This window comes from Pipistrellus hanaki, assembly GCF_964339955.1.
Source record: "Pipistrellus hanaki genome assembly, chromosome: 11".
NCBI lineage: Eukaryota > Metazoa > Chordata > Mammalia > Chiroptera > Vespertilionidae > Pipistrellus > Pipistrellus hanaki.
The window spans coordinates 53,517,523-53,543,175 of record NC_140513.1 but is presented as its reverse complement, the minus strand read 5'-3'; the positions used below and the strand labels follow the sequence as shown (position 1 = coordinate 53,543,175).

General features: G+C 43.4%; 1 protein-coding gene across 2 annotated transcripts in view; it reads right to left on the bottom strand.

Moving 5' to 3' along the window:
- Positions 1–25,364, bottom strand: part of SH3GL2 (SH3 domain containing GRB2 like 2, endophilin A1) — a 173,426-nt gene extending 148,062 nt beyond the window's left edge. The window contains exon 1 of one of the 2 annotated variants that reach the window (XM_084898086.1): positions 24,970–25,364. In XM_084898086.1, the coding sequence (XP_084754212.1) occupies positions 24,970–25,014 (45 nt within the window). In that variant the 5' untranslated portion in view covers positions 25,015–25,364. The remainder of the gene's footprint in view (positions 1–24,969) is intronic. The other variant, XM_084898087.1, reaches the window with a different exon arrangement.
- Between the last annotated feature and the right edge of the window lie 289 nt (positions 25,365–25,653).

Here is a 25,653-nt window from a genome sequence, read left to right as displayed (position 1 = left end):
TGCGTTGGTATACCTCCAAAGCGTCTGGTTTCATTGGTCTGAGGAGGAGTGGGTCTAAGCATTTTTATTTGATCTCACCAAGTGATGCTCACCCAGCAGTGAGGGTTGAGAGTTACTGGGTTAGAGCAGTTGCGGGGGAAAGCATTAGTGAATCGAGGTCAAGTGCAGAAATGTTAGGACAGACAATGAGTCAATAGTGGGAGGTGTTTATCATCATTGTCCCTGCCTCTCACTATGCCAAGCTCCCCGTGAAGGCTGACCAACTTCTCAGACATAGAAGAGGCAGTGACCCCTTCCTCAGAAGATTGTGAGAAGCAGACTCAAGAGAACATTTCTACCACAGACAATAGGGTGGTGAAGGCCTACGATGGGGGTTGAGGACTAGAAGGGATCAATGGGGGGAAAAGGGTACATATGTAATATTCTCAACAATAAAGATTTTTTTTAGAAAAAGAGAGAACACACCTCCACCCTCAACCCAAATCAGAGTTCAGCCTGTCTGCTCTCAGCACTGCTCCTGAAGACCAGGACTTTGCAGACCTGAGGCATCCAGCCTGCAGAGATGTTCCCTTAGCCACTACAATAGACTGAGCTTGTTACGGTTAACCAAGTGCTCCGTCTGCAGCTTCCTTCCTTCACAACCACCACACCAAGACCAGCAACTCATCCACCATCTCACACACTGGTACACAAAGAGGCTAAGCAGTCTGGCTAAGAACAGAGAGCTAACGGGTGGTTACCACTGAGCCTCAATCCCCCAACTTGCCTTCAAATCCTCCTTGGAGTGGAAGCTAGAAACAATAACAATAGTGGTAATACACAGCCAGCATTCGTTTGTTACTGTGTGACAAAACCCCATGCTCAGTGCCTGATATGGACCGGCTCAGTTAATCCCCACAACCACCTCATGGCTGATGGGATTCCCATTTTCTATGTTTGGAGAGTTTAACCATCCGGGTGAATTTGGGTCAAGAAGCAGAGCCAGAGAGAAGCCCAGGCACTGTTCTCCACAGCCCACCTCTTAGTATGCTCTATCCAGGCTGCCTCCATGGAAAACTGGTGGAGCCAGAAGGCTGGAGGACCATACCCTCCAATGAAGCGGGTGAATCACCTGCCTGGAGACCCAGCTTCTCACCTGTAACGTGTGTGGGAGCAGATAATGAGTAAGGCTCCTTCCAAGCAATAGCTTTGCTCACTGTATCATTCCCAGCACCAACTGCAGGACCAAGAGAGCCACTCTGCACTGTGATGAGAGGAAAATCAGAGTGCCTCACTCAGGATTGTGTGTGTTTATTTTTTAATTGAAAATTTTTTTGTAACATAAAATTTGCCACACTAAAGATTTTTAAGTGTACAGTTCAGTGGCATTAAGTATATACTCACATTGTTGTACAACCATGGCTCCCATCCATCTCCAAACATGTTTCATCTTTCCCAACTGAAAGTCTCTAAGCATTAAACATAACTCTCCATCCAATCCCCCAGTCCCTGCAGCCACCATTCTACTTTCTGTTTCAATAAATGTAGGTACCTCCTGTAGGTGGGATCACACAGCATCTGTCCTTTTGTGCCTGGCTTATTTCACTTAGTATAATTTCCTCAAGGTTCATCGTGATAGCATGATGAAACACCTTACTTTTTAAGGCTGAATAATAATCCACTGTATAGACATACTACATTTTGTTTACCCATTCATTTATCAATGGACACTTAGTTTGCTTCCTCCTTTTAGCTATAGTGGTTAATGCTGCTATGAACATGGGGTATATAGGTAACTCTGGGTTTTCAATGAGGCAAAATAGATTCAATTTACTCATAAACAAACCAGAACTCACTGCCCTTCCTAAATGTGCCAACCACTGTAATCACAGCCCAGACCCTCTGCATCATGCATGGGGAGCAGAGTCACACACAGCAACGCTCAATCACAAGTCCAGACTCCCCTCGCCTCTTTGCCTATAACTGAAGAATAATGAACACATCTGCCTAAGGAAAATAATCTGCCAAAAAAGTACCATAAAGAGGAAAAGTTGAGTGTAGTTTGCAAATGACTGAAGGTGGAGTTTTTTTGAAAGCACATCAATTTCTGGAATAAGTAGGATTTCTTTTAACCACCCTGTAGATAGTGCAAGCAGTAAAAATAAATAAATAAATTGTGTGTGTGTGTGTGTGTGTGTGTGTGTGTGTGTGTGTGTGAGAGAGAGAGAGAGAGAGAGATTCAATAATAAAAGTCCTTTTTTATTCTCACAAAGTCTTGCTCAGGTGTCTCCTATATGTCTCTACTCCATTTAAAAAAAATTGGAAGAATAAGGAAGAAACTATGACCATCAACTATCTTGTTAGCATTGCTTATAATCCCTCCTTTGCAAATCAATGATGTTTCAGGTATTTTACTCTGTTTGGTCTGAATGAGAATGTGGCACCTCCCCTCTGAGTTCCACAGAAAGGCAAGATCCTCCACTTAGACAGTCCTCAGACCTGCCAACCTCCTGAAGGTCAGTGTGAAAGGGATAAGGAGGCTGGAAGCTTTGATAACAGCATGAACTCAAAACACTTGGAAAGAGAGAAGCTGAAGTCGCAAAAAGAGATGTTTTTGCCAAAATGTACCAAATCAAGTTAGTTTTTTATGCTTCATTATAACCGAGCCATAAAATTGATTTCAACACTGAACTATCATTGACTCCCTAAGTGAAACAAGATGTTCAGATAAGAGCAATCAAACTGACACTCCATTGCCTGGGTTTGGGAGGTGAATAAGCTAAAGGAAATAAATGTCCCTGCATGTGACACAGCATCTAGTGGGAGACAGAGACAGGAATGATTCTAAGAGACTGCGGGGGCTGCAGTAGTCTATGAAAAAGCCCGTTCTCAGAGCAGGAGAGAGGCAGGACAGAGCTGAGAACGAATTCAAAGGTCACTGCAAACAACTTAAAAAAACAGGAGCTGGGAGCCGGGCAGCCCATGAGTTAAGATCACTCCTGTGGCCAGCTATCCTGATCCTGAGGAAGGATGCTGGGTGCCAAATGCATCCTGCCTTGAGTCCAGAGAATGTCAAGGATGTCGAACTGCCATCCTTCAGTCTTTTCCTCTCTTAAGTCATGCCATCCAATAAACAGAGCTCTTCGTTTTTGGCACTCTATATAAATATTGCCAATTTGGTTTTCAAAAGAGGAGAGAGACAGCCTGGGAAAGAAGGGTGAAGTTTCATCATGTTAAACAACAAGTTCTGCCTGCAAAGCCCTTAAAATGGTGACATCTCAGCTCCCCTTACATGAAATGATCTGTAAGATCCTCAGCTCATGGCTCCCAAGCTTGACGTTTCCCTTTTATTTTTATTAATTGTAAAAATATTTTTATTTATTTCAGATAGAAACATCAATAAGGAGAGGGAATCATTGATTGACTGCCTCCTGCACAGAGGACCAAGCCCATAACCCAGGCATGTGCACTTGACTGGAATTGAAAGTAGAACCCTTCGGTCCAAGAGCCGACACTCTAGCCACTGAGCCAAACCAGTAAGTGGACATTTCCCTTTAATAACTATCAGAACTAGAACTACTTATAATGATTTGACAGAATGAAATCCACTACAGACAGATGAAGACCTTCCCACTCGGAGACTCTCTCCCGCAATAACCATATGCCATGGGGTGTTGAGAGGAGTCAACAGTCACCAAATAAATTGGGCAATGCAAAATGTTTTTAAAATAATTACTTCTAGCTCTACTTAAGCATTCCAGGGGACCTAGAGAAATAATGACATTATTTTCCATTCACTGGTTTCCTACTGTAATTCTAAAAAAAAATGTTTAATTTAATTAATGTCATGACTTACATTAATATATAATTTCACCTCTTCTGAAGCTTCTATGGAAGGATTTTATTTTTTGTAAGGACTAAAAATGATATTTTACAAGAGATAAAAGGAAATACTACCCATATAGCCATTAGATAAAATAACTACACTCCCATAAATCTGGGTTATCTATCTATCTATCTATCTATCTATCTATCTATCTATCTATCTATCTAACTATTTATCTTGTTGAAACCAGCATTTCATCCTTTAAAGAAAAGTCACCAAAAATGGGAGCATGAACCAATAATTATACCCAACTATTTAATGGAGAGTAGTGTGCTACTTTTAAATCTAAAAATACCCTCTGACTTTTAAGCTCTGTGTTTATTTTTTTCACCTTTCACCTGTTTTCCTAAATATCCTTTGGTAACAGATTGGTTCAGACTAAAGAATACAATATCGCTTAAGACGGTGGTTTTCAACCTTTCTATTGCCGCAACCCTTTAATACAGTTTCTCATGTTGTGGTGATCCCCAACCATAAAATTATTTTTGCTGCTACTTCATAAGTGTAATTTTGCTACTGTTATGAATCATAATGTAAATATCTGTGTTTTCTGACGGTCTTAGGTGACCCTGCTAGCGGTTCTCAACCTGTTTATGGTTGGGGATCACCACAACATGAGGAACTGTATTAAAGGGTCAAGGATTTAGAAAGGTTGAGAACCACTGGCTCAAGACCACATGAGCCTCAATAACCAAGAAGAGACACACCTGTGCCAGTTAAGTATACCCACCCCAATAGGACCTGCACTGTTGGCTGAAAAGGCCACGTGAGGCAATGAAACTGGAGAAACAACAACACTTATGAGGCACCGAGGGAGAGCTCAGAAGGTGTCTGCATGCAAATGGTTCCAAATGCAGAGGGACACAGTGACTATGAAAAAGAAACCACAACGGTTGTCACAGAGCAACGACAAGAAATCACAGGGGAAAAATGACAAAGATCCATTATCAATTGCAGCTCCAACAACCTATTACAATCTCCATCCCCTAAAACCTAAACTCTAGATTCAGCTGACAGTTTTCATCAACATACACACTCCATCCCTTTCTTCCCTCAGCTCTGCCTTCCCATGATCCCTCGCATAGGACAAAGAGTAAAGATTTTTTTTTCCTTAAGATCCCAAATGTGTCCCTATATTGTGGATTATCATAAACCCATTCTTTAAAGTCCATTCCCCACAAAATCCAAAATAGTGGTACAAATTTATTGAACCACCCAGAGTGTTGAATATCAAATGCTACTTTCAGTTCTGAAATCAGCATAACCCTAGTAACGAAAGAGCAAGCAGATATCTTACAGTAGGATAGAAATAGAATTTTTTTGCGTATATCATTAGCAAAATTATGCAGCTAGATAATCCCTGTTTATAATGGGGGGAGGCAGCTACATAATTAATGCTTTATTAAACTCTGCTCGGAAGATCTGAGAAAAGAAGCTGAGCCAGCTGCGCTGTTTAATATTCTCTCTGACAGAGGTGTGTGCGTCGGTGGTTCATTTGAAATCCTCCCTTCAACATTACACTTCAACATCTTTGACACCTAGCTGCTGGTGGTTTTTCCTCCTTTGTCTTACTCTATCTTCTAAGGCAAAGAACATAAAACGTTTAATTAGCAACAGAAGAGTCTAAGAACAGTGATGCTTAAAAAGCTGTGTTTCTATGAAACATTGATCCGGTTCATGCAGGAAGGCTTTGTGCTGAAGGAAAAATCTCCAGGATTCATGCAATTTTAATGGAAGTGCTTCAGAACTCTACTTCCTTTTCTGTGTATGGCCTCCTGTGCAGCCCCCTGAATATTTCAAACACCTCTACTCCTGTGGCTCCGAAGGTCAGAAGTGGGCGTAGCATTTGTAGGAGTCAGGAATGAGTGTTATAAGAATTTAAATAGTACTTACAAAAGGCTAAAAAATATCCCAACTGTTTATTTCATGAACTAAAAAACGGTTCAGATTAAATAATAATACCCAATCGTACCTATTTACTATCATTTCCTGGATAGTTTTCTTTATTCAAAAGATATATGCTCATTGTTCAATTTTTTAAAGAAAATCTAAACATTTTTAAGAAAAGGAAAACATTCAAAAGCCCACATCTAGAGATAATCATTAACACCATGAACCTCGTTTCAAACCCCTATGCAGAGACTCATTTGGACACAGGCCATGCCCACAATGTTACCTGTACTTTCATGCTATCCTTGCCTGCTAGAATCTGCCCTCTGCCTCAAGTATATCAAAGAAAGGTGGCTATGCTAATCGAGATTGCCTCGTTTTAAAAATGTATTTTTATATATTTTTAGAGAGAGAGAAAGAGAGAGGGAGAGAAAGATCTATGCATGAGCAAAGCATTAATCGGTTGCCTCATGCATGTCCCCTACCGGGGATTGAATCCACAGCCCAGGCATGTGTCCTGACCAGGAATCAAACCAGCAACCTTTCAGTGCATGGGCAAAGCCCAACCAACTGAGCCACACTGTCCAGGGCAAGGTTACCTCACTTTAATGGCTGCATAGAACTCCGTTGCATTGTACCGTATTTCATACCATTAACACAGCGATGAATTGTACCATATTTCATACCATTAACACAGCGATGAATTTTGCACATCTGTCTGCACACATCTCCAATTTCCCTACCCTACTTGATACATGGTAAGGAGTGCTTCATCAAAGGGAAGCCTGCCCACACCTGGACACCATGCCAAACTGGCTCCAGAAAAGGATTAACGTGAGAGTCACCCTTGGCTGCACACTCTTGCCAAAACTGGGCTGTGTCCGTTTTGTGTTTTAGTTACATGCTGCACATCTTAACCTCATTTATCATTTAGACATGTAGGATGCTTTGGCTGCTCAGAAGTGCTTCATTGTTATGTAGCAAAAACCACCCACCTTTATTCTGCAGGCTCTAAACCTTATCAATCAGGTTTGGAGAGTATTTCTGCAGCTCAAGAGCATACATATTTTTCTTTTACTGCTTTACACTCTTTAACCTTCATATTTTCTAGCCACCTGAATTTTAGTTTAGTAATGGTGTGATTAAAAGGATCCATTTTTATTTTGTTTTCCAAGCTGATAGATAACTATCCAAGCATGATTTACTGAATAATCCTTTTTTTTTTCTTCACTGGTTTGAAATGCTACCTCTATCACATACCAAAATTACCACAATATACTGATACTACCCATTTCTGGACTTTCTTTTCTGTTCCATTGACTGAATTGTTAAGTGAGCAATTTAAGGTCTGTTCCAGCAACCAAAGGATGGATTGACAGTGTCAAATTCTGTCTCTAAGATTAACGAATGGCTGTGCTACTTTGGATAAGGCCCTGAACCTCTCTGTGCCTTAACTGCCTCATCAGTAAGATGGGCATAATGGTGACTACCGCACAGGGCTTTTATGGAGTTACACTAAATGGTGCCTTATCATCAACACTAAAGGAGGCAAAGAGACCTGATCCCTGCCGTTAGGAGTTAGAGAACAATGAGGGAGACAGACATTTAGTCACATGGCCACAAAATTAATGCACAATGATAAACCACAATAAATGAATTAAGGGGAAACTCGTATAATCTGGAGGATCAGAGAAGGTGCTTCCGAGAAGTAACACTTGAATCAAGGGCTAATGGATGAGCAGGAGTGAAGCACTCCCAGGATGGTGGGAGGGTGGGCAGTCAGTCAGGCACATGGGCCTGGCCGCAGAGCCCCACCCACACCTGCCTGGTCCGGGGGCACTCCTGTGTGCTTCATCGCGTCCTCAGAGTGAGACTCCATGACCACCTCTTCCAAAAAGCCAGAGATACGGTCTTCCATAAGATAATGATGTACATCATATCATACTATCTTATTCATTCAACAGCAACTATCTGAGCTTCAGCAAAACACAAGAAGCAGTTATCTTTAACTTCAAGACTAACCTTTCTGAATTAAAGTACGCGAGAGTCTGTGAGACCAACATCTGTTATTTTCTTTCTTTTTTTTTTTTTACATGCAAATAACAGTACCTTTCTCAGATCTGGAATCATCTCCGCTGGTCAGAGTTCCCCTGGCTACACCTGATAAGCAGCCCTCAACTATTTTACATGCTGAAGACACACGGTGCCAGCCATGGCCTCTCTGCCACAGCACCCTCGCATTCCTTTGTTGTACGTGACAGTGTCCAGTTATTTATTTGCATGATTATTGCTCTGTCTTCTACACTACCTGCCAGTTCCATGCAGGAGGAGAATGAGTATTTTATTCACCTCTCTGTACCCAGAGCTCAGCACAGAGCCTGGAAGGTCAGCGATTTCACGTCTCCTGTTTGTAAGGCAGTCTGACTGGATGACCGGAACCCAATGTGAGGGAAACCGGCTCTAAATCAGGGGGCACAGGCAAGGGTCAGATCACGCAGGCCCTTGCAGCTCGCTACTCAGAATTTTGGTCTCTGCAACCAGAAGTGGCAGGGACATAACTCGAGTTTTGAAAAGATCACCCAGGTCAAGATGTGGCCTGACTGGAGACAGGAGGCAAAGGCTGACTAGTAACCTTGATACAAAATGTGAGACTACAACGTAGGTAGGAGTCATTATAATCAGAGGACCTAAAGAGTCAAAAGGGGAAGGGAAACTGAAATAAAGTCTATTCCCCACAGTGGAGTCCCAGTTCTGAGCAGTTTCACTCATCCAAAAAATAAAGTAAAATTTTATTGATCAAAGAGAAAGGGACAGGGAGAGAGATAGAAACATCAATGATCAGAGAGAATCACTGATCAGGTGCCTCCCGCACACCCCCAACTGCAGACAGAGCCTGCAATCTGGGCATGTGCCCTAACCCGGAACTGAGCTGTTCATAGGGTCGATGTTCAACCACTGAACCACACAGCCATCCATCTAAAGGATATTAATTATCTACTATGAAAAGACATCTCCTGTGTATTAAATACAGTGAATATACAAACAATATTAAATCAAGACCACAAAGCCTAGTGGGCGAAAGCCTTTGCGCTTCCATATTTGTAACTCAACAGCACCACGGTTTATTACTCTTTATTTCATGAGGCGGAATCTTTGACTCTGTTTTCCAATTTAAAAGTTAATATTGGCTTCAGAAATGTGAAGATATTCTGCAAAAGCTGAAAGAAAACAAGCTTTACTCCAGAAATGACCTATTTGTCTCAGAGCTTGATTCACTATTTACTGAAGCCACCAGAGTGCCAAGCCCCGGAGAAGGCCAAACCATCATAAAGGCACGCTCATGCCTGACCAGCAGCCACCGCAGTGCTCAGCGAGCTCTTGCCAGACATGTGCTCTCTGGGAGGAAGCTGGACTCGGCCTGCCCGTCTCAAGGCTGGGAGACCAGTCACAGGCTAGGAGGTAGTATGCTGAGAGAGGGTCACAGGTTGGACTAGATGGGGTCGGGGAGGTTGTGTTTCATGGTAGTGGGTCCTCCATTGTGTTCTATTTTGTTTGGGGTGGAGAACAGGGGGTATTGTTTTTCCACCCATGGCTTCCTAAATTTTACATTTTCTGTCCTCAAATTAGAAACCAACCAGAGGAATTCTGCATTCTTTTTCAAAGGGGACCCCTGGGAATGTCTCCTATCTTCTGAGGGTGTCTCCCCCTCACTCATTCTTCCTGGCTGGGATGGCACTGCCTCCGAGGCTTTTGTGGAGGAGCTAAGAAGTGGCCGGCACCAGGAACTTGTGGTGTAAAGACTGAACACTTAGCACCAAATTACCAAGAACATCTTGCAGAAGTGCTCTTCTACACTCCACACGTCCCAGCCACCCTCCTTCCCAGAATCAAAGCCATGACACTTTTCCCAGAACAAGGCTAGGGACCTGGGGAAAACCTACACTTAAAACAAATGCAAAAGTCACCCTAGCCGGTTTGGCTCAGTGGATAGAACATCGGCCTGCAGACAGAGGATCCCGGGTTTGATTCTGGTCAGGGCACATATTTCGGTTGCAGGATCCTCTCCAGCCAGGGCCCTGGTCAGGGTGCATGCTGGAGGCAACCAATAGATGTATTTCTCCCACATCAATATTTCTCTCTCTCTTTCCCTCTCTAAAAAAAATGAACAGAAAAAAATATTATTTTACTTTTTTTAAAAGAAAATAATTGCAAAAGTCATTAGCAGCTTTCTTTTTTATAATGCTTCTACACTTCTTAGAGAAACAGAAAATGCATTCAGGAGAAACCCAAGCAAAAGTTTAATTCCAGGCTCCATGGAGGGTGAGGCAGGCATGTCTGAAGCAAAATGCCTAAACAGTAAACTGGTTTGCCCTCAATCACAGTGTCTGCTTGAGAGATTCTTCTATTCCTTATTTTCAATTTAACCCGAGGAAGGTGGAAATGGGAATAAGAAGTAAAGACCATGGAGTGGAAAGAAAATTTAGTGACATACATCTAACAATAATTCACAAGGAAGGAAATGTAGGAACACAAACTCCTCATCCATAAGCTTACTGATCAGGAAAAATCACTGTTTAAATGTTAAGTTTAAAAATAATCTTAGAGCCCTGGTGGGTAGCTCAGGTAGTGAGAGCATTACCCTGATATGCCAAGATTCAATCCCCAGTCAGGGCACAAAGAAGAAACAACCAATGAATGCATCAATAAGTGGAACCACAAATCAATGTTTTTTCTCTCTCTCTCTGAAATCAATTTTTAAAAAGTAAATGGATTTTAAAAGGTCTTATAGCAACATAGCACAGTGCTTGGCATATAAATTCTCAGTGTATTTTAGCTACTATGACAGATCCTTTATTAGGCCTGTGGATAACTGGTTTTCGGCCTGCTTTTTTTCACTTACCAAATAATCATAAATATTTCCCTACATAAATAAATACTGCCCTAAGGTAAAACGGCTTATATACACTCCATAGCAATGGTCACCAAACTTTCGAATCCCACGAACCACCAGTGGTCCGTGGACCACCAGTTGGTGACCGCTGCTCCATAGTATGGACATACAATAATTTATTTCCCTATTCCCCTATAGGGGACATTTAGGTTGTTTCCAATTTTTCACTACAATACCTACTAAAGTGAACAACTGTGGGCACAAGTTTCGTATGCTTACATATTTATTTTCCGATGGCAGATTCCAGAAAACATAATTGCAAGGAAGAGAACTGCTGAGTTCTTCCATATATCTCCAGAAGTGTCTCAACAGTTGACACTCCCACCACCAATGAGAACGCACATTCCTCACCCTTGCCTTCTAAGTTCTCATCTTTCCATCTATGCAGTTCTGAAGAATGGAAAATGTCATAAACTGCTGCTTGATTCCCATGATTTGTATATTTGTATCCTGGCCACCAGCAGTTCTTCCTTATTGCCTTTCCATACGTTTCTCTAACTTGTCTATTAAGGTGCTCATCTTTATCGTACGTATTACTATATGCCTTAATGTTGGAGACAGGATGTAAGCTGACAAGGTCCTTGCATTCGAAGGGGCTAGCAAGGCTGGCCCCCTACCCACACAGTTTTCCCAGACTTGTTTGGATGGCTATCATCAGTAGAATGAGAGCAACCTTTCATGGCTTGCCAAGAAGTCTATAACTATTTACTAAGATTTACTGTACTAAGAATTTGTCCTTCTGCTCTGTCTCTCCCTTAAAGATTAAGAGGAACAAAGAATTCATACCTCTTGACAGACCTCCTATTCAGTGTTTTGTGTATAAAAAGCATTGCGCAGTTAATAAACTTGCTACAGTCGGTCAATGGCTACCCGTAGTCCTCCCAACCCCACTTTCCTGTCTCTCTTTCTTTTCTCAATTCCCACCTCCCTACCTCAGCCCTGTTCAACTGTCAGGCTGGCCCTGGCACCTTAAGATATTTCTTAGTTTGACATTTAAGGTTGGAATACAACTCATAGTTGAGATTACTGCCAGTTACCAACTTTGAAACTAGCTGGTCTGGATTAAAATCCCAGCTCTGCCCCTGAAGCTGTGTAACCTTGGACAATTAACTTATCTGTGTTTCAGTGCTCCTCGGTAAAATTAGAGCAAGGATTCCCTTATATGATGGTTGTTATGGGTACTTAATGAGTTAAAATAATGCCTAGCCATGCTAGCCCTTTTTACAATTAAGGAAGTCTATTTTAAATTTACAAATCTACAATTTTATGAGGGCATGCTTTAATTTAACATCTAAATTTACTCTTAAAAATACCCGATGTAGTCCTGGCCATTGTGGCTCAGATGGGTGGAGCGTTGTCCTGTGCACCAAAAGGTCACAGGTTTGATTCCCAGTCAAAGCACATATGGGAGGCAACCGATTAATGTTTCTCTCTCACATTAATATTTCTCTCATTCATTCTTCCTTTCACTCTCTCTAAAATCAAGAAAAAATGGGTGAGGATTAAAAAACAACAAAAAGAATGTATCTAATCATTTTTTAAAAAATCTGATGTGTTTTTAAGCACAAATAAACAAATTAAAAATATATACACAGGCTAATTCCACAGATAGACAAACAGACAGATAGATAATAGGAAAGAAACATTAAGGATGCATTAATTCAACATATGTCTACTGACTACCCACCGTGGGACAGGCACTGGAGACACAATGAAGGACAGAACAGAAATCCTTTATACTCATCCTGGGTGATGCCAACAAGAAAACTGATGCTTGCAATGCAGTGAGCCAACCTCTACATTTAGAAGTATTCTGGGCAGTTTTCATTGCACATGGAAAGGCATTTGACCTCCACCAAATGAGGGAAGGTTACATTTCTGTAAGAAATTATCAAGCTGAGATGGAGTGATTACTGAAGTACCAAGTACAAGAGAGGGAAGGGAATGTCCACAGAGGACAGCATGGTGCAAAGGCTTAGAGGCAGGTACACTGTGTGATACAAAGAGAAGATGTAAAAGATAATCACACAGATAAAGAGTTATGAGAGATGAGACTAGATCTGCAAACGGGGGTCAGATCATGGTTCAAACTCCTCTATGGGATTGATAAGGATCTTGTGCTGGGAGCCATTAGGAGCCACTGAAGAGGTTAAGGCAGAGGAGCAACCTTAGGTGTGCTCTTCAGAATGACTACAGGTACACTTAGATATGAGTCAGAGGGGAACGAGACAATGTGCACAGAAGGTTAGAACTGAAATTCATGCATAAGACCATATTCCTCAGCCCTGGAACTTGGGATTTATGTTGGGAGAGGGAAGTGGGTGTTGAAGTCAAGTGACCAGTGACTTGTCTGGGGTCTCACAGGTCTTCAGAATTGGAAAACTGGCAGGACATCTGAATTCTCTGAGCTTCCTCTCCTGGGATCATATTGATGACGTTCTATACAGACTGGTGGTATTTCACCATTTTCTAAGTGATTTCAAGAGCTTCTCTTGAAGTACGCCTCAGCCTCTCTAATGAACGGAATGGATGACTCCACAAATGGCAGCTTTTATGCTAAATAAAAAAAATTTCCAGGGCAGAAAATTCCTTGATGGTCAGAAACTACTCAACTACTTATGTAGTTAAATCGTAGAAGTGGGAAAGTTTTGATCAGTTGGTGCAGAATTGTATCCTGGACAAGGATAACATTTGCTGTATTCTTCTTTCAATCATCTGATTTCATGAAGGAAGAAGTCTCATTATATTTCAGCTTATCTACTGTCTGTCTAACATTTCATAATCTCCTGTTTATCAAAAGCAGAATAAAATTCAAGCTCACAGATTTACTCAAGCAAGGGTATTTAGGACTTCACATATCTCTGTGTGGAAATTTCCTATACTTCTATGACAAGTGACAGTCGTTATTCCATTTATGAAAGTGATATTATTCATTTTTCAATTAAACTTAAATCAATAGTTTAAACATAAATACAAATGCCAAAAGTCATGAAGATAAAACTGAATGACAAATTTGGCTAACAGTCAAATTATTCCACCATAACCATATGAGAAGAGTCTAAAGAAGTTGACTGCCTAAATTCACTGATTCAACTAGTAGACAGTGACATCAGACACCAAGAATTTAGATCTTATAAAGAGCAAGCCAATCCATATCACATGATATCAGCATAATTCACTGCCTAGTAAAAGTAAAATAATTAAATTTAGACAAGTGCATTGATAAAAGAAATTTTATGATAATCTTTCTGGCTAGGACACATTCTTTCATATAAAATGATTTACAGTGAAAATAGATCAAAATGTTTTAAATATGTACATCCTGTGACATTCAAGGTAGTGGAAAGAGCTTTTATATCATGAATTAAATGTATTTTTTATCATAACAAAACACTTTTTTAATTTACATTCTTTATTGCTTAAAGTACTGATTACAAAATACTTGTTGGACAATTTCAATTTTGAAACCATGATCCTTCCCATCTTCCTTGGCCAGTTTTCTCAGTGGTTAGAGCACTGCCTGCACACCAGAGTCAACGGGTCAATTCTTGGTCTGGGAAAGAGAAGGAAGCAACTAATCAATGTGTGTCTCTCCTTCATCTCCAACCTTTCCTTCCATTCTCTCTAAAAATCAATGTAAAAAATATCCTCAGGTGAGGATTAAAATTAATAATAAAATTAAAATAAATTTAGAAAAGAGATGGATGATGAGCACTATAAGGATCTCTACAAATAATTGGTACTGGATTCAAGGTGAAGGTAATGACCAAAAAAATGTGGAAAATCTAAAGATTCTGGATTTGTGAGATTTGAAGGGACACAGATACCCAGAGAGTAGTGGAAGAATTGAACAGGAAAGAGCTTAATGGAAAACAATTTTATGTTTCTTAAACTTAATTAAAAAGTATAGCAGAAGGCAGAACTCAAGTGCAAGGTTTAACACAAGAAACAGAATAGAATCTCTGGATAACAGGACATTAACTCTCATGAGTAAAATCTTGAGGAGATGTTTGATGAGGAATATCTCCAGAAAGCACGCCCTTCAATCAGTCTAGAAGCATGATGGAGGCGAGTTACAGCAAAGGGTTAAGGCCTGTAGGTCCCTCTTGCTTAGAAGTAGTCTAATGAGTAATATAAATATGGCCAGCAAGCCACTGTACACAGCATTTACTCAACATGAAGAAGCACATTGGAATCACTTCAGTGAGCAGTAAATGTGAAGAATGAGAAGGGTGAAAGCTGCACCCACCCTGAACTCAGTTCCCACAGGACACCTCCCCCTCAGGTTATTTCATTACTCACACGCAGAACCATGTCTGACTGTTCTCTCCCCAGCCACGCTGCCCAACTGGCTCCAAGGCCTTACAGGACATCTCAGGTGCCAGAACTCATCCTTCCCAGAGTGTCAGACACTGTCCACCAGCTGCACTTACAACCCCATTCAGGGCTTTGGATCCATCCATCATGTCAAAGAGCACAGAGCTAACCTATGACAGACAAACTCCAGTGTGCTGCGTGCATCTGCAAGCCTCAAAAACAACTTCATCAACAACTTCAGATTCCCAAGGAGCTGGCTGATGTGCTAGATAAGGGCATGCCATTGTGTCTGTGTTGGCACTGCCCTTCCACAAGCACAGGAACAGATGCAGGGTGAAGTGGAGCCACTCTGCTCTCACTGGTAAAAATCACCGAGACTCATAATTCAAAGCCTCTTCATGGTTCCACAGTCTCTACATTCCAAGGTTAATGAGGCCATCATTGTACTACCAAGCTAAGAGGCTGCTCAGAAAGCAAACAACTTCACTGTCTAAAATTGATCAGGAACAAAATAGCAGCAAAAAAAACAACATGGTTCACCAGAGAAAAATACCTAAGTATAAAAAATTACAGGGAAGAAGCCTGTAAAATATAAAATGTATTTTTAAAAAAATGGAACATGACCCTTATGTATTTAGAAAAGACTGACTCAACAAAGTAGACTTACAATGTATACTTATGATGGATTATGAGCACATACATAAACTCATAAGCATATGTAACTTAATGTGTTATAGTCACAGGGAGAGCAAAGACTCCTCACCTCTTACCAACACCTACATTGTTGGTACACTGCTAGACTACAATTCCCAGCCTCCTCCCTTCCTCTGTCGCACTTACATCTATTACAGTTGGGTCATCTTACGAGTTCCAGCCAACTGAACACAAACAAAAGTGATTGTTCCAGTTATTGGTTTTCTGTTGTTGCATAACCAATTACCATCAATGTAGCAGTGTGAAACGATAACCATCGATTAGCTCCCAGTTCTGCAGGTCAGAAGCCTGGGCCAGCTTGACTGGGTTATTTGTTTAGCATCTCACGAGGCAAAAATCAAGGTATGAGCTGGACTGGGCTTCTGTATGAAGGCTCCAGGGAAGAATTCCTTCCCATCAGGTTGCTGTCAGAATCCATTTCTTTAAGGCTGTGGGCCTTGTATCTCTGCTTCCCAGCTGGCTGTCATCCAAGAGCTATTCTCTGCTCCCAGAGGCTGAGTGCATTCCTTCCCACATGGCCCCCTCCACCTTGAAACAGCAGCGGTATGTCCAGTCTTTCTCATACTCCCAATCTCTTGGAAGTGCCCTTCTGGTACCAGCCAGAGGAGAATACTCTGCTTTTTAAGCACTCATGTGATTAGAGCAAGGCCAACAATAAAATTCTCCCTTTTGCCATAAAAGGTAACAATCTTGGGAGTGACATCCTTTCATAGGGACAGGCTGACCCACACTCAGAGGGGAGTGGATTACATAGGAGGGAGGGTCATAGAGGGCCTTAGCATTCTGCCCAGCACACGCCTCTTCCAGGCCTGGCCCATGAAAATCTCCCATTCTTGTTCCAGTATGCTCATTTGGCAACCTTAAATTCCTATGTTAAAGATAGTGGAACCCTAATCATCCTGGATCCATGAAGCAGATAGGAAATATATATAAAACAAGCATTGAGCAACAAAGACCCATTAAAATTTCTCGGTTAAACTAAAGCATTAGGTCCTCTTGCAAAGGTAATATTTACACAACCAAATCAACTGGTTGAAAATTAGATTGAAAGAAGAACTTCCATTGTAGTAACTGGCAAATGGAACTGACTAGAAGAAAACAGATCAAAGGTGTTTTAAGGTTTTGAAATAATTTTATTGCCCACATCATCCATATTCTAGAACACTTATCCTAAATTTAAAGTTGTACTAAATGTAAAATCTTCATAAATAGTAGTTATTCCTGAAGCATTAGGCTTAGATGATGTTAGTAGTATTTGAACATATTTGTTGGTAGTCTGCAAAACCATGTGACAGGTGTCAGAGCCATGATGTTTCAATAGGTAGAGTTATAGCACTCTTTTGAGTCTTTGTTACCCACTAGAGTAGGGGTGTCGAACTCAATCAGAGAAGGGGCCAAAATCTAAAATCCAGCCTAAATCGCGGGCCGAATGGTTTACTGAACAGTCATAAACTGACAATGTCATAAACTGACAGCGGAGTGCAGTGATGACAGCGCGGTGCGGGCCACATTGCAAGGCCTGGCGGGCTGGATTTGGCCCGCGGGCCTTGTGTTTGACACATGTGCACTAGAGGCTTGGTGCACAAAATTCATGTACTGTGGGGGGAGGGTCCCTCAGCCCAGCCTGTGCCCTCTTGTAGTCCAGGACCCCTCAGGAGGTATCCTGTGAGGAGTGGGCCTAAGCAGGCAGTCAGACATCCCCCTCATAGTCTGGGACACCTAGCTCCTTATTGCCCGCCTACTCCTTGCTCCTTACTGCTTGGCTCACTGCTCCTTGGTGCTGCTATGGAGGTGGGAAAGGCTCCTGCCACCACTGTCACTGTACTCGCCAGCCATGAGCCCAGCTTCTAGCTGAGCAGTGCTCCCCCTGTGGGAGTGCACTGACCTGCTTTGAGCGTCTGCCCCCTGGTGGAGAGTGTGCATCACAGTGACCACTTGTTCTGGCTGTTCCACCATTAGGGTCGCTTAGGCTTTATTATACCACTAGAAGCTCAAAGCATGAAGATTTGTGCTAGAATGGGCCTTCCTTTCTCTAGCTGCCAGCATGACCTTTCCACTCTGGCCCATCCCCAGAGGCCCCTCTTTCTGCTCTGACCCTGCCTTCCCACACTGCCCAAAGGTCCTGAGAGACTAGGGATGGGGTGGGACATCATGGCTACGATGCAGGCGCCCCACCCCCAGTCACTCTGCACCTGTGTAGGCAAATTAACCACCATTTTTGGTGGTTAATATGCATGCAAAATCTGATTGGCTGGTGAACATAGCAGAGTTACAGTCAATTTACATGTTTGTCTATTATTAGGTAAGATAAATTACAGACCTTATAAAGCCTCAAGCATTTGGGCTTCAAAATGATTAGGGAAATAAAGAAAATATAAACCCCCAAACTGAGAAAGGTTGTACTGTAATTCTTTTTTTAAATACAGTTTTATTGATTTCAAAAAAGAAGGCAGAGGGAGGGAGGGAGGGAGGGAGGGAGGGAGGGAGGGAGGAACATTATTGATGACAATCATTAATCAGCTGTCTCCAGGCTCCCTACTGGGGATTGAGCCTGCAACCAGGACATGTGCCCTGACCTGGAATCAAACTGTGACCTCCTGGTTCATAGGTCAGTGCTCAATCACTGAGTCATGCTGGCTGGGCTAATGTAAAAGTTTATATTTTGCCGACTGCTGCTTTAACATGCCCTACACAAGCTGTTAGCACCTACCCAGGTGAACAAGTACACCGTGTGATAGGTGACCCATCCCCTTTCTTGCTGCCCCTGACCATGACCTAATAACATTCAAATGAGCCAAAGAAATCCCCCTCTAGCCAGGCTTCTCTTGTGTACTCCAATCTGAACTCCAATACAGGCACTTGTCTGGGGTCCCCATGCTCTCCTGGCTCCTCACCTGCTTGGTTGAGCCTGCTCCCTTGTTCCTCTCCCCATTGGCCCTCTCTTGGTGTTCAGTGTCTCCCTCTCCCCTTTCCCTTTGGAAAAAACCACTTATGTGTGGAATCTAATGAACATAACGAACTTTTGAATCTAATGAACTTTTAGGAAAGACCCACTTTAGCACCTGTTTTCACTAACCACAAGAAATCCAAAGAGGATTTTCACTTTTATGAAAATAGGCAAAAAGTGAAATTTAGCGTTTGGTGAGCCCTGACAGAGGCAGCAGTGCCCCAGCAGCAACATGGCCCACCCAGCACCGTCCCTGGGGGGGCCCTCAGCACCTCGGCATCAAGCCGCCAGCGCTTGCCCTGCGTCTGTGAGCACCTGCACGTTATCTCGATTTATTCTGTGCTTCCATTAGCAAGAGGTGTCCCAGATTATCAGAAGAACCTAAGAGAGCTCTAAGGGTGCTAGGCTTATCATGAAATGACTCAATTAAGCCTTGGGTTGTGGTGAATGAAATGAAAAGCATGCACGCCTTGAATTGTGGGTGTGGAAACCCTCAAGCATGATTCCATATAAATCAATGGCAATGGCTTCATTGCTTTACACCATTTCTGCTTAGGAAAGTCTTCATAGGAACACTCTACTTTCAGGAAATATAGTGGGGAAACCTGTATTCACCTATCAATGGGTCTTTTTTAAAAGTATTGTTCACTGTATTACAGGTGTCCCCCGATTTCCCCCCTAAGCTCCCTCCTCCCAGCCTCTGCCCCACACTAATGTCTGTGTCAATGAATTATGCATAGATACATATAAGTTATTTGGTTAATCTTCCGATCGCCCCCTCACCCCTACCTCTGAAATCTGTCAGTCTGCTCCATGCCGCTGACCCTGTTTTGTTAATCCGTTTTATTACGTTCATTAGATTCCACATATAAGTGAGAACATGTGGTATCTGTCTATCTTTGACTGGCTTATTTCACTCAGCATAATATTCTCCAGGTCCCTCCATGCTGTTGGAAAGGGTAAGAAATTCTTTTTTTAGCTCCACAGTATTCCAGTATATAAATGTACCACAGCTTTTTTATCCACACATCTACTGATGGGCACTTGGGCTACTTCCAGGTCTTCGTCGAGGTGCATATAGTCTTTCAGATTTCTTAGGATATATTCCTAGAAGTGGGGTCACCGGGTCAAACGGCAGTTCCATATTTAATTGTTTGAGGAAACCCCATACCATTTCCCACAGTGGCTGCACCAGTCCGCATTCCCACCAGCAGGGTACCAGGATCTTGCCCTTCTCTGTCATTTTCTCAAGCTCCTCCTACCCTAAAGAAAGCCCTGGGGTTGCCTGATGCCCTGGGAATCTGTATGCAGCACAAGAGGCTTGACAGAATGGAATCTGCTCTGCAAACATAAGCTCCCTCCCTCCCCCACGCTCCCAATGACATTTCTCCGAAAAATAGAAAATTTCACCAACCAGGTCTTGCCATTTTCAATAATATTTCTAATTAATTTGGGGGATACTTTAAAATGTTACAAGTAAATTGAAACTAAAATTCATATAAACTCAATTTAAAACATTAAAGAATCACTGTGGGGGGAAGGAGGAGAAATATATAACTATGTCAACAAAAACCTTGATCAAAAAGAAGCTGTCTCAAAGGAAATTATTTCCTGTTGCAACTTTCATTTTAAACCAGGTACATGTCCACTAGCCATGTGTATGAGCAAGCTTGAGCTCATTAACAAAAATAATGGTTCAAGTTGTCCTGATGCAAGGATGGCACTCCCACAAACATTATCTAAGTCGATCCTGACACCTCTGGAAGGATTTTTAAATATTTGATCACCCCTCAGAGGTGGCTGCATTTTGAAAACACAAAATTTTAAATATGATAAAGGATGAAGAAATTATTTAAAGCAGAAAGGCACGGAATACCTGTGTAATTAAATGTTTCCCATTGAAGAAGCTGAGCAGGACAATAATCACATACCAGACTACCTCCTAATACTCAGCCCAACCAAAGGAGTTTCATCACTAAAACAAAACCAGGAGACAAAGTCTACAATTGGTACAAATCCCAACCAAACTCACTGAAAGAAGAAAGCATATTATTTACAGACTGAATTATCCTTTTAAATGTTGAATCAAATGCAATAGTTAAAGCACTTGTGAATCCTTTTATGCAAATAATGAGTGTTATAGGTTGAACTATTGCCCCCCCACCACCAAAAAAATAATAATAATAATAATTCCATGCTGAGTTTTATCCCCTGGTACCTCAGAATGTAACCTTATTTGGAAATAGTCATTGCAGATCTAATTACTTAAGATGAAGTCATGCTGAAGTAGGGCCCCCATCCAACATGACTGGTGTCCATAGAAAAAGGGGAAATCAGGACACAAAGAGACAGAGGAGAGTGCTGTGTGAACACAAAGGCAGAGATCTGGGTGAGGTGTCCATGGGCATACCTTGGTGCTACTGTGGGCTCGGTTCCAGACCACCACAAAAAGCCACCATCACAATAAAGTGAGCAGTTATGTTTTTGCATGGAGAATCTTTCCTTCAATTTATAAAAAACACAACATCTGTGAGGCTCACAAAAATAAAGCACAATGAAACGAGGAATGCCCATGCCAGCCAAGAAACACCAAATACTGCCAACCAACCATCAGAAGCCAGAAGGGAGGCCTGGAACGTATGCTTGTCCAGTGCCTTCAGAGGAAGCTTGGCCCTATCGACACCTTGACCTCAGCCTTCAAGTCTGCAGAAGTACAAGACAATACATTTCTATTGTTAAGTTTGTGGTACTTTGTTTTGTAGCTCTAGCAAACTGATATAATGACCTAATAAACTCTACTCAGTCATGTTACTATAAAGCAAGTTACATCCACATCAATGCCTGATAAAGTGAAAAAAATTATAGAGATTTTGTAAGAACAGTATGTTACTAATCTGCTACCAGTGTAAAACAAGTGAACAACAATATTGCCATTATTCTTGCTAAAATGAAATCTCAATATGAATAAAACACTAAAAGTAGAATAATACATGCTTATTTTCCTTACTAGAGACCTCATGCATGAAATTCATTGGGGGGGCGGGGTAGTCCCCCTCAGCCCAGCACCCTCTCCAATCCGGGGATGTCCTACTGCCAGTTTGGGCCCAATCCCAGGAATCATGCCTAAACTGACATTCGGACATCCCTCTCACAATCCTGGACTGCTGGCTCCTAATCTCTCACCTGCCTGCCTGTCTGGTCACCTCTAATTGCCCTCCCGCCCCCCCCCCCCCCCCCGCCAGCCCCTCACTGCCTCTGCATGCTGGCCTAACTGCCCCTAACTGCTCCCCCCCCCCCCCCGCCAGTCTGGTCACCCCAACTACCCCCCTGCTGGCCTGGTTGTTCCCAACTATCACCCTGCCAGCCTGGCTGCCCCCCTCCCCCACACATCCTGCCGGACTGGTCACACAGCCTACTTGTTCAGTCATTTGGTCATCCCTCACTAACCCCCCTATCGGCCTGGTTATAGGCAGCCATCTTGTGAGGGTGTGGTGGTCAATCTGCATATCACCTCTTTATTATATAGGATTTTACAGGAATAAATAGAGAAAGCCTTATTTATTTTAACTTCATGGTAAATTACATCTTTATAAGCAGTAAGGTAATAAAGGTTATTAAAGTAAAAAGATGATCAATTTTTGCTATTTTAACATGTTCTTCCACTCTAGTAAAATTTATTTGGCAAAAGCAGTTTTTCACCCACCTCCAAATAGCTGAGATATTGAAAAGAATTGCCAGCAACAAGGTAGAAATAGTTCTCAACCAAGAAAATAGTTATGACACATCTATTCAGGTATTTCCAACCAGTGGACAAACATCAAACATATACTGTTTTTTCATACAAATATCATCCCTCCCTCACATAAACAAATACACACACCCACACAGGAGAAACATTAGCCTCAAGAGGGATCTCCCACTTAAGAAACACAGACTATCTAATACAGCAAATCTGTTCTAAAAAGGAAATAGTTCTCGGTCCAAAGCTTCCCTTGTAGATAAGATCAGGTTTGTGAGCTGGATAGGGAACATGGAGAATGTGGCTATTTCCCCTAGCATCTTGGTCACAGGCAAACACTGGTACCGGCTTCACACACCCTTAAAAATACACATGCATGCCCGGGAAGGATAACCTTTGCCTTGGGCTCTCCAAGATTGTGCTACATTAAGCAACGGATAAGCCTCTGTGTTGCTCCACCTTTAAAATAAAAGGCTTTTCAGAAAAAAAAAAAAAAAAAGAAGCAAATGATGTGGTGATTCTGCATCTGGATTCAGTGTGATAAACACCAATTTTACCACAGGCAGACATCCTCAGAGAACCGAAGCAGCTCTTTCACATCACAATTTCAATTCTGTATTCAGAGCATTCCAAGCTACATATAACTTCAGGATTTGGCTGAAATGGAGCCTTCTGATTATTTCTGATAAAAGAAGCAAAACTAAAAAAAAAAATCTAGCTTCTATAATTTCCTCATGCTCATTCTTGCCAATAGAAGGGACAGTATTTTAACCTAATAAAATGATCCTTCATATTAACAGCATTTAGTGAACACTTTGGGTGTGTGTTCTACAAACTCACTTATGTCCACATCAATTCTAAGAAATTGATAGTGTCCTCATTTTAGCAAGGACAGATTCGGAAGTTAAAGAATTTGCCCAAGGTCATAGACAGCAGCAGAGGGGTCAAGACAGTCTTTTCCACCCTAAAGCCAAGGCTCCTAATTGCCTTTTAGGGCACCAAGATTTGCAAAAGGAAGTCCTCAGAATCAGCGTGTGGGAGAAAAGGATGTGGGGTTGGTAAGCCAGGTGCTGAGGTCTGCCCTAGAGAAGTGACAAGTACCTGAGATAAAACAGGTCAGTGACATCAAAGACGTCCAGTCTGCAACCTTACAACCCTATGAGGGGCGCCTATGCTGGGTCTGTAAATCTGAGGGTGTTTGAAGCATAAAGTTAAGAGAGGCCTTCCAAATTACACCAGCAAAACACTTATATTCACAGACATGTCTGGCAGAGGTCGCAGACAGCTCCAATGTGAAGAGCAAAAATGATGGCATTTTTACTAAAATGGTCTCTGTTTCTTTGACTTCCCAAATTGACCAAAATAACTCGCTCTATAAAGGCAAGGCAAGTCTGTGGTGACAGAGATGGCACGTGGGTGCACACCAGGGGAATTTTGTGCTGCATTTGTCAACCTAACTTATCCAAGATTCTACACAACACAACCCTCACCCTCCCTGGATGTGGTTCCTAGCAGGACTGCTACTGTAGTCGCCTGGGGAAAACCTCACTACTTTCTGTGGAATTACCAGAAAGCTCAGCATTCATTAAAGCTACTCTATAAAAACAAGGTTTAAGGCTACATTATGAGGAATATTTAATTACATCAACAAAGCCCTCAGAACAAGATCTCGTAAACTAGAACTGTTTCTGGATTGTAAAAAAAAAAAAAATAGTACTCATACTCATTATGTAAGATATAGGTCACACTATAAGCATTCTCGTATTTTCCCCTACATAAAACCCTTCTACCAAGCCCACTGAGATGTAAATCATTCGAATCTGAGCTAATGTCTTACAATAATCACAGCTTATTGAACCCACAGAGAAAGATAGCCACATCCGTCATGTAAAAGGCTCACTAAATATACATTAAATATATGATGAGCTGGTTAAGGCTGCAACCTCCTTGGGGTTTTTTAAAGACATGTTGACTGCTGGTCAAGTCTTTAGCTTGAAAGGAGTTGAACCACCAAGTTCCCCGAGGAAAAGTTGATGCATGAGCTTCCAGAAGGCAGCCTGGTCCTGGCATTCCTCTGAGCCTGAGGACACCCGTGGGAGGAGTGACTCAGAGACCAGGGAGGAGCACCGACCGCCCGCGGACATCCCCGCAGCCACGCTTGGCGCGGGCTACGGCTCGTGCCAGCACATCCCAGGACGATCGGGGGGCACCGGCACCGCAAGGTCACCGGGCACCCAGGCGCCTTTACATAACCTCCCGCCGCGAGGCACCTGCGCGCCGGGCGATGGTGCAGCCGGGTCTCCTCCCGGGCGTCCCCGCGCTGGGCTGGGCGGTGCGGAGGCGGGACGCCGGACACTCACCAGCGCCCGCAGCTCCGCACTGAGCCGGGGGCGGGGATGGAGGGCGGGCTCCCGGTCCCAGATGCGGCGGCCGGCGGGGCGGGCGATGCGGGTGCAGCCGGGGACAGTGGGGTCCCAGCTCCCGGCCCCTGGCCAGCGCCCAGCTCCGCCTGGGACCGCCCCGCCGCGCACCTGCCCGCGCCTTACCTGCGTGGCTTTATGGAACTGCTTCTTCAGCCCGGCCACCGACATGGTGCTGGGGGCGCGGGAAGCTGCCGTGGATGCAGGTGCGGGTGCCGGTGCAGGAAGGAGGGAGCGGCGGAGCGGAGCAGCAGGGCCGAGCGGGGCAGCGCGCTCCCGGCCGCCGCTCGTCGTGCAGCCGCGGGGCCGTGGGCGCGGAGCCGCGGGACGCGGGCTGGTGCGGAGAGACACACTGACGTCAGGGCGGGTGATGCGGCCTCTTAAAGGGGACGCGGGAAGCCCCGCCCCGCGCGCGGGGCAGGCGGACAGGTGCTGCTCGCCCAGCCACCTGGGCGCGGGCGCCCCACGCGCGGACCCGGTTCCGTCCGCGGGCCTGCTGCCGGGTCAGAGGGCTGGGCGTGCGGACGGTGCGTGGTCACTTTGGTGCCCAGGCACCCGCAGGACTCAGGTGTCTCGCTGGCTCCCAGGTGGTCGCTGCAGTACAGTATGCTGCCTGCTGACCTTTGAGCCTGGCCTCTGCAGCCTGGGAGGGAAGGAGTGGCGTCCTGTGGGGATAATGAATAAGTCATCGCTCCTCCTCCTCTTCCTCCTCTTCTTTCTCCTCCTCCTCCTCCTCCTCCTCCTCCTCCTCCTCCTCCTCCTCCTCCTCTTTCTCCTCCTCCTCCTCCTCCTCCTCCTCCTCTTCCTCCA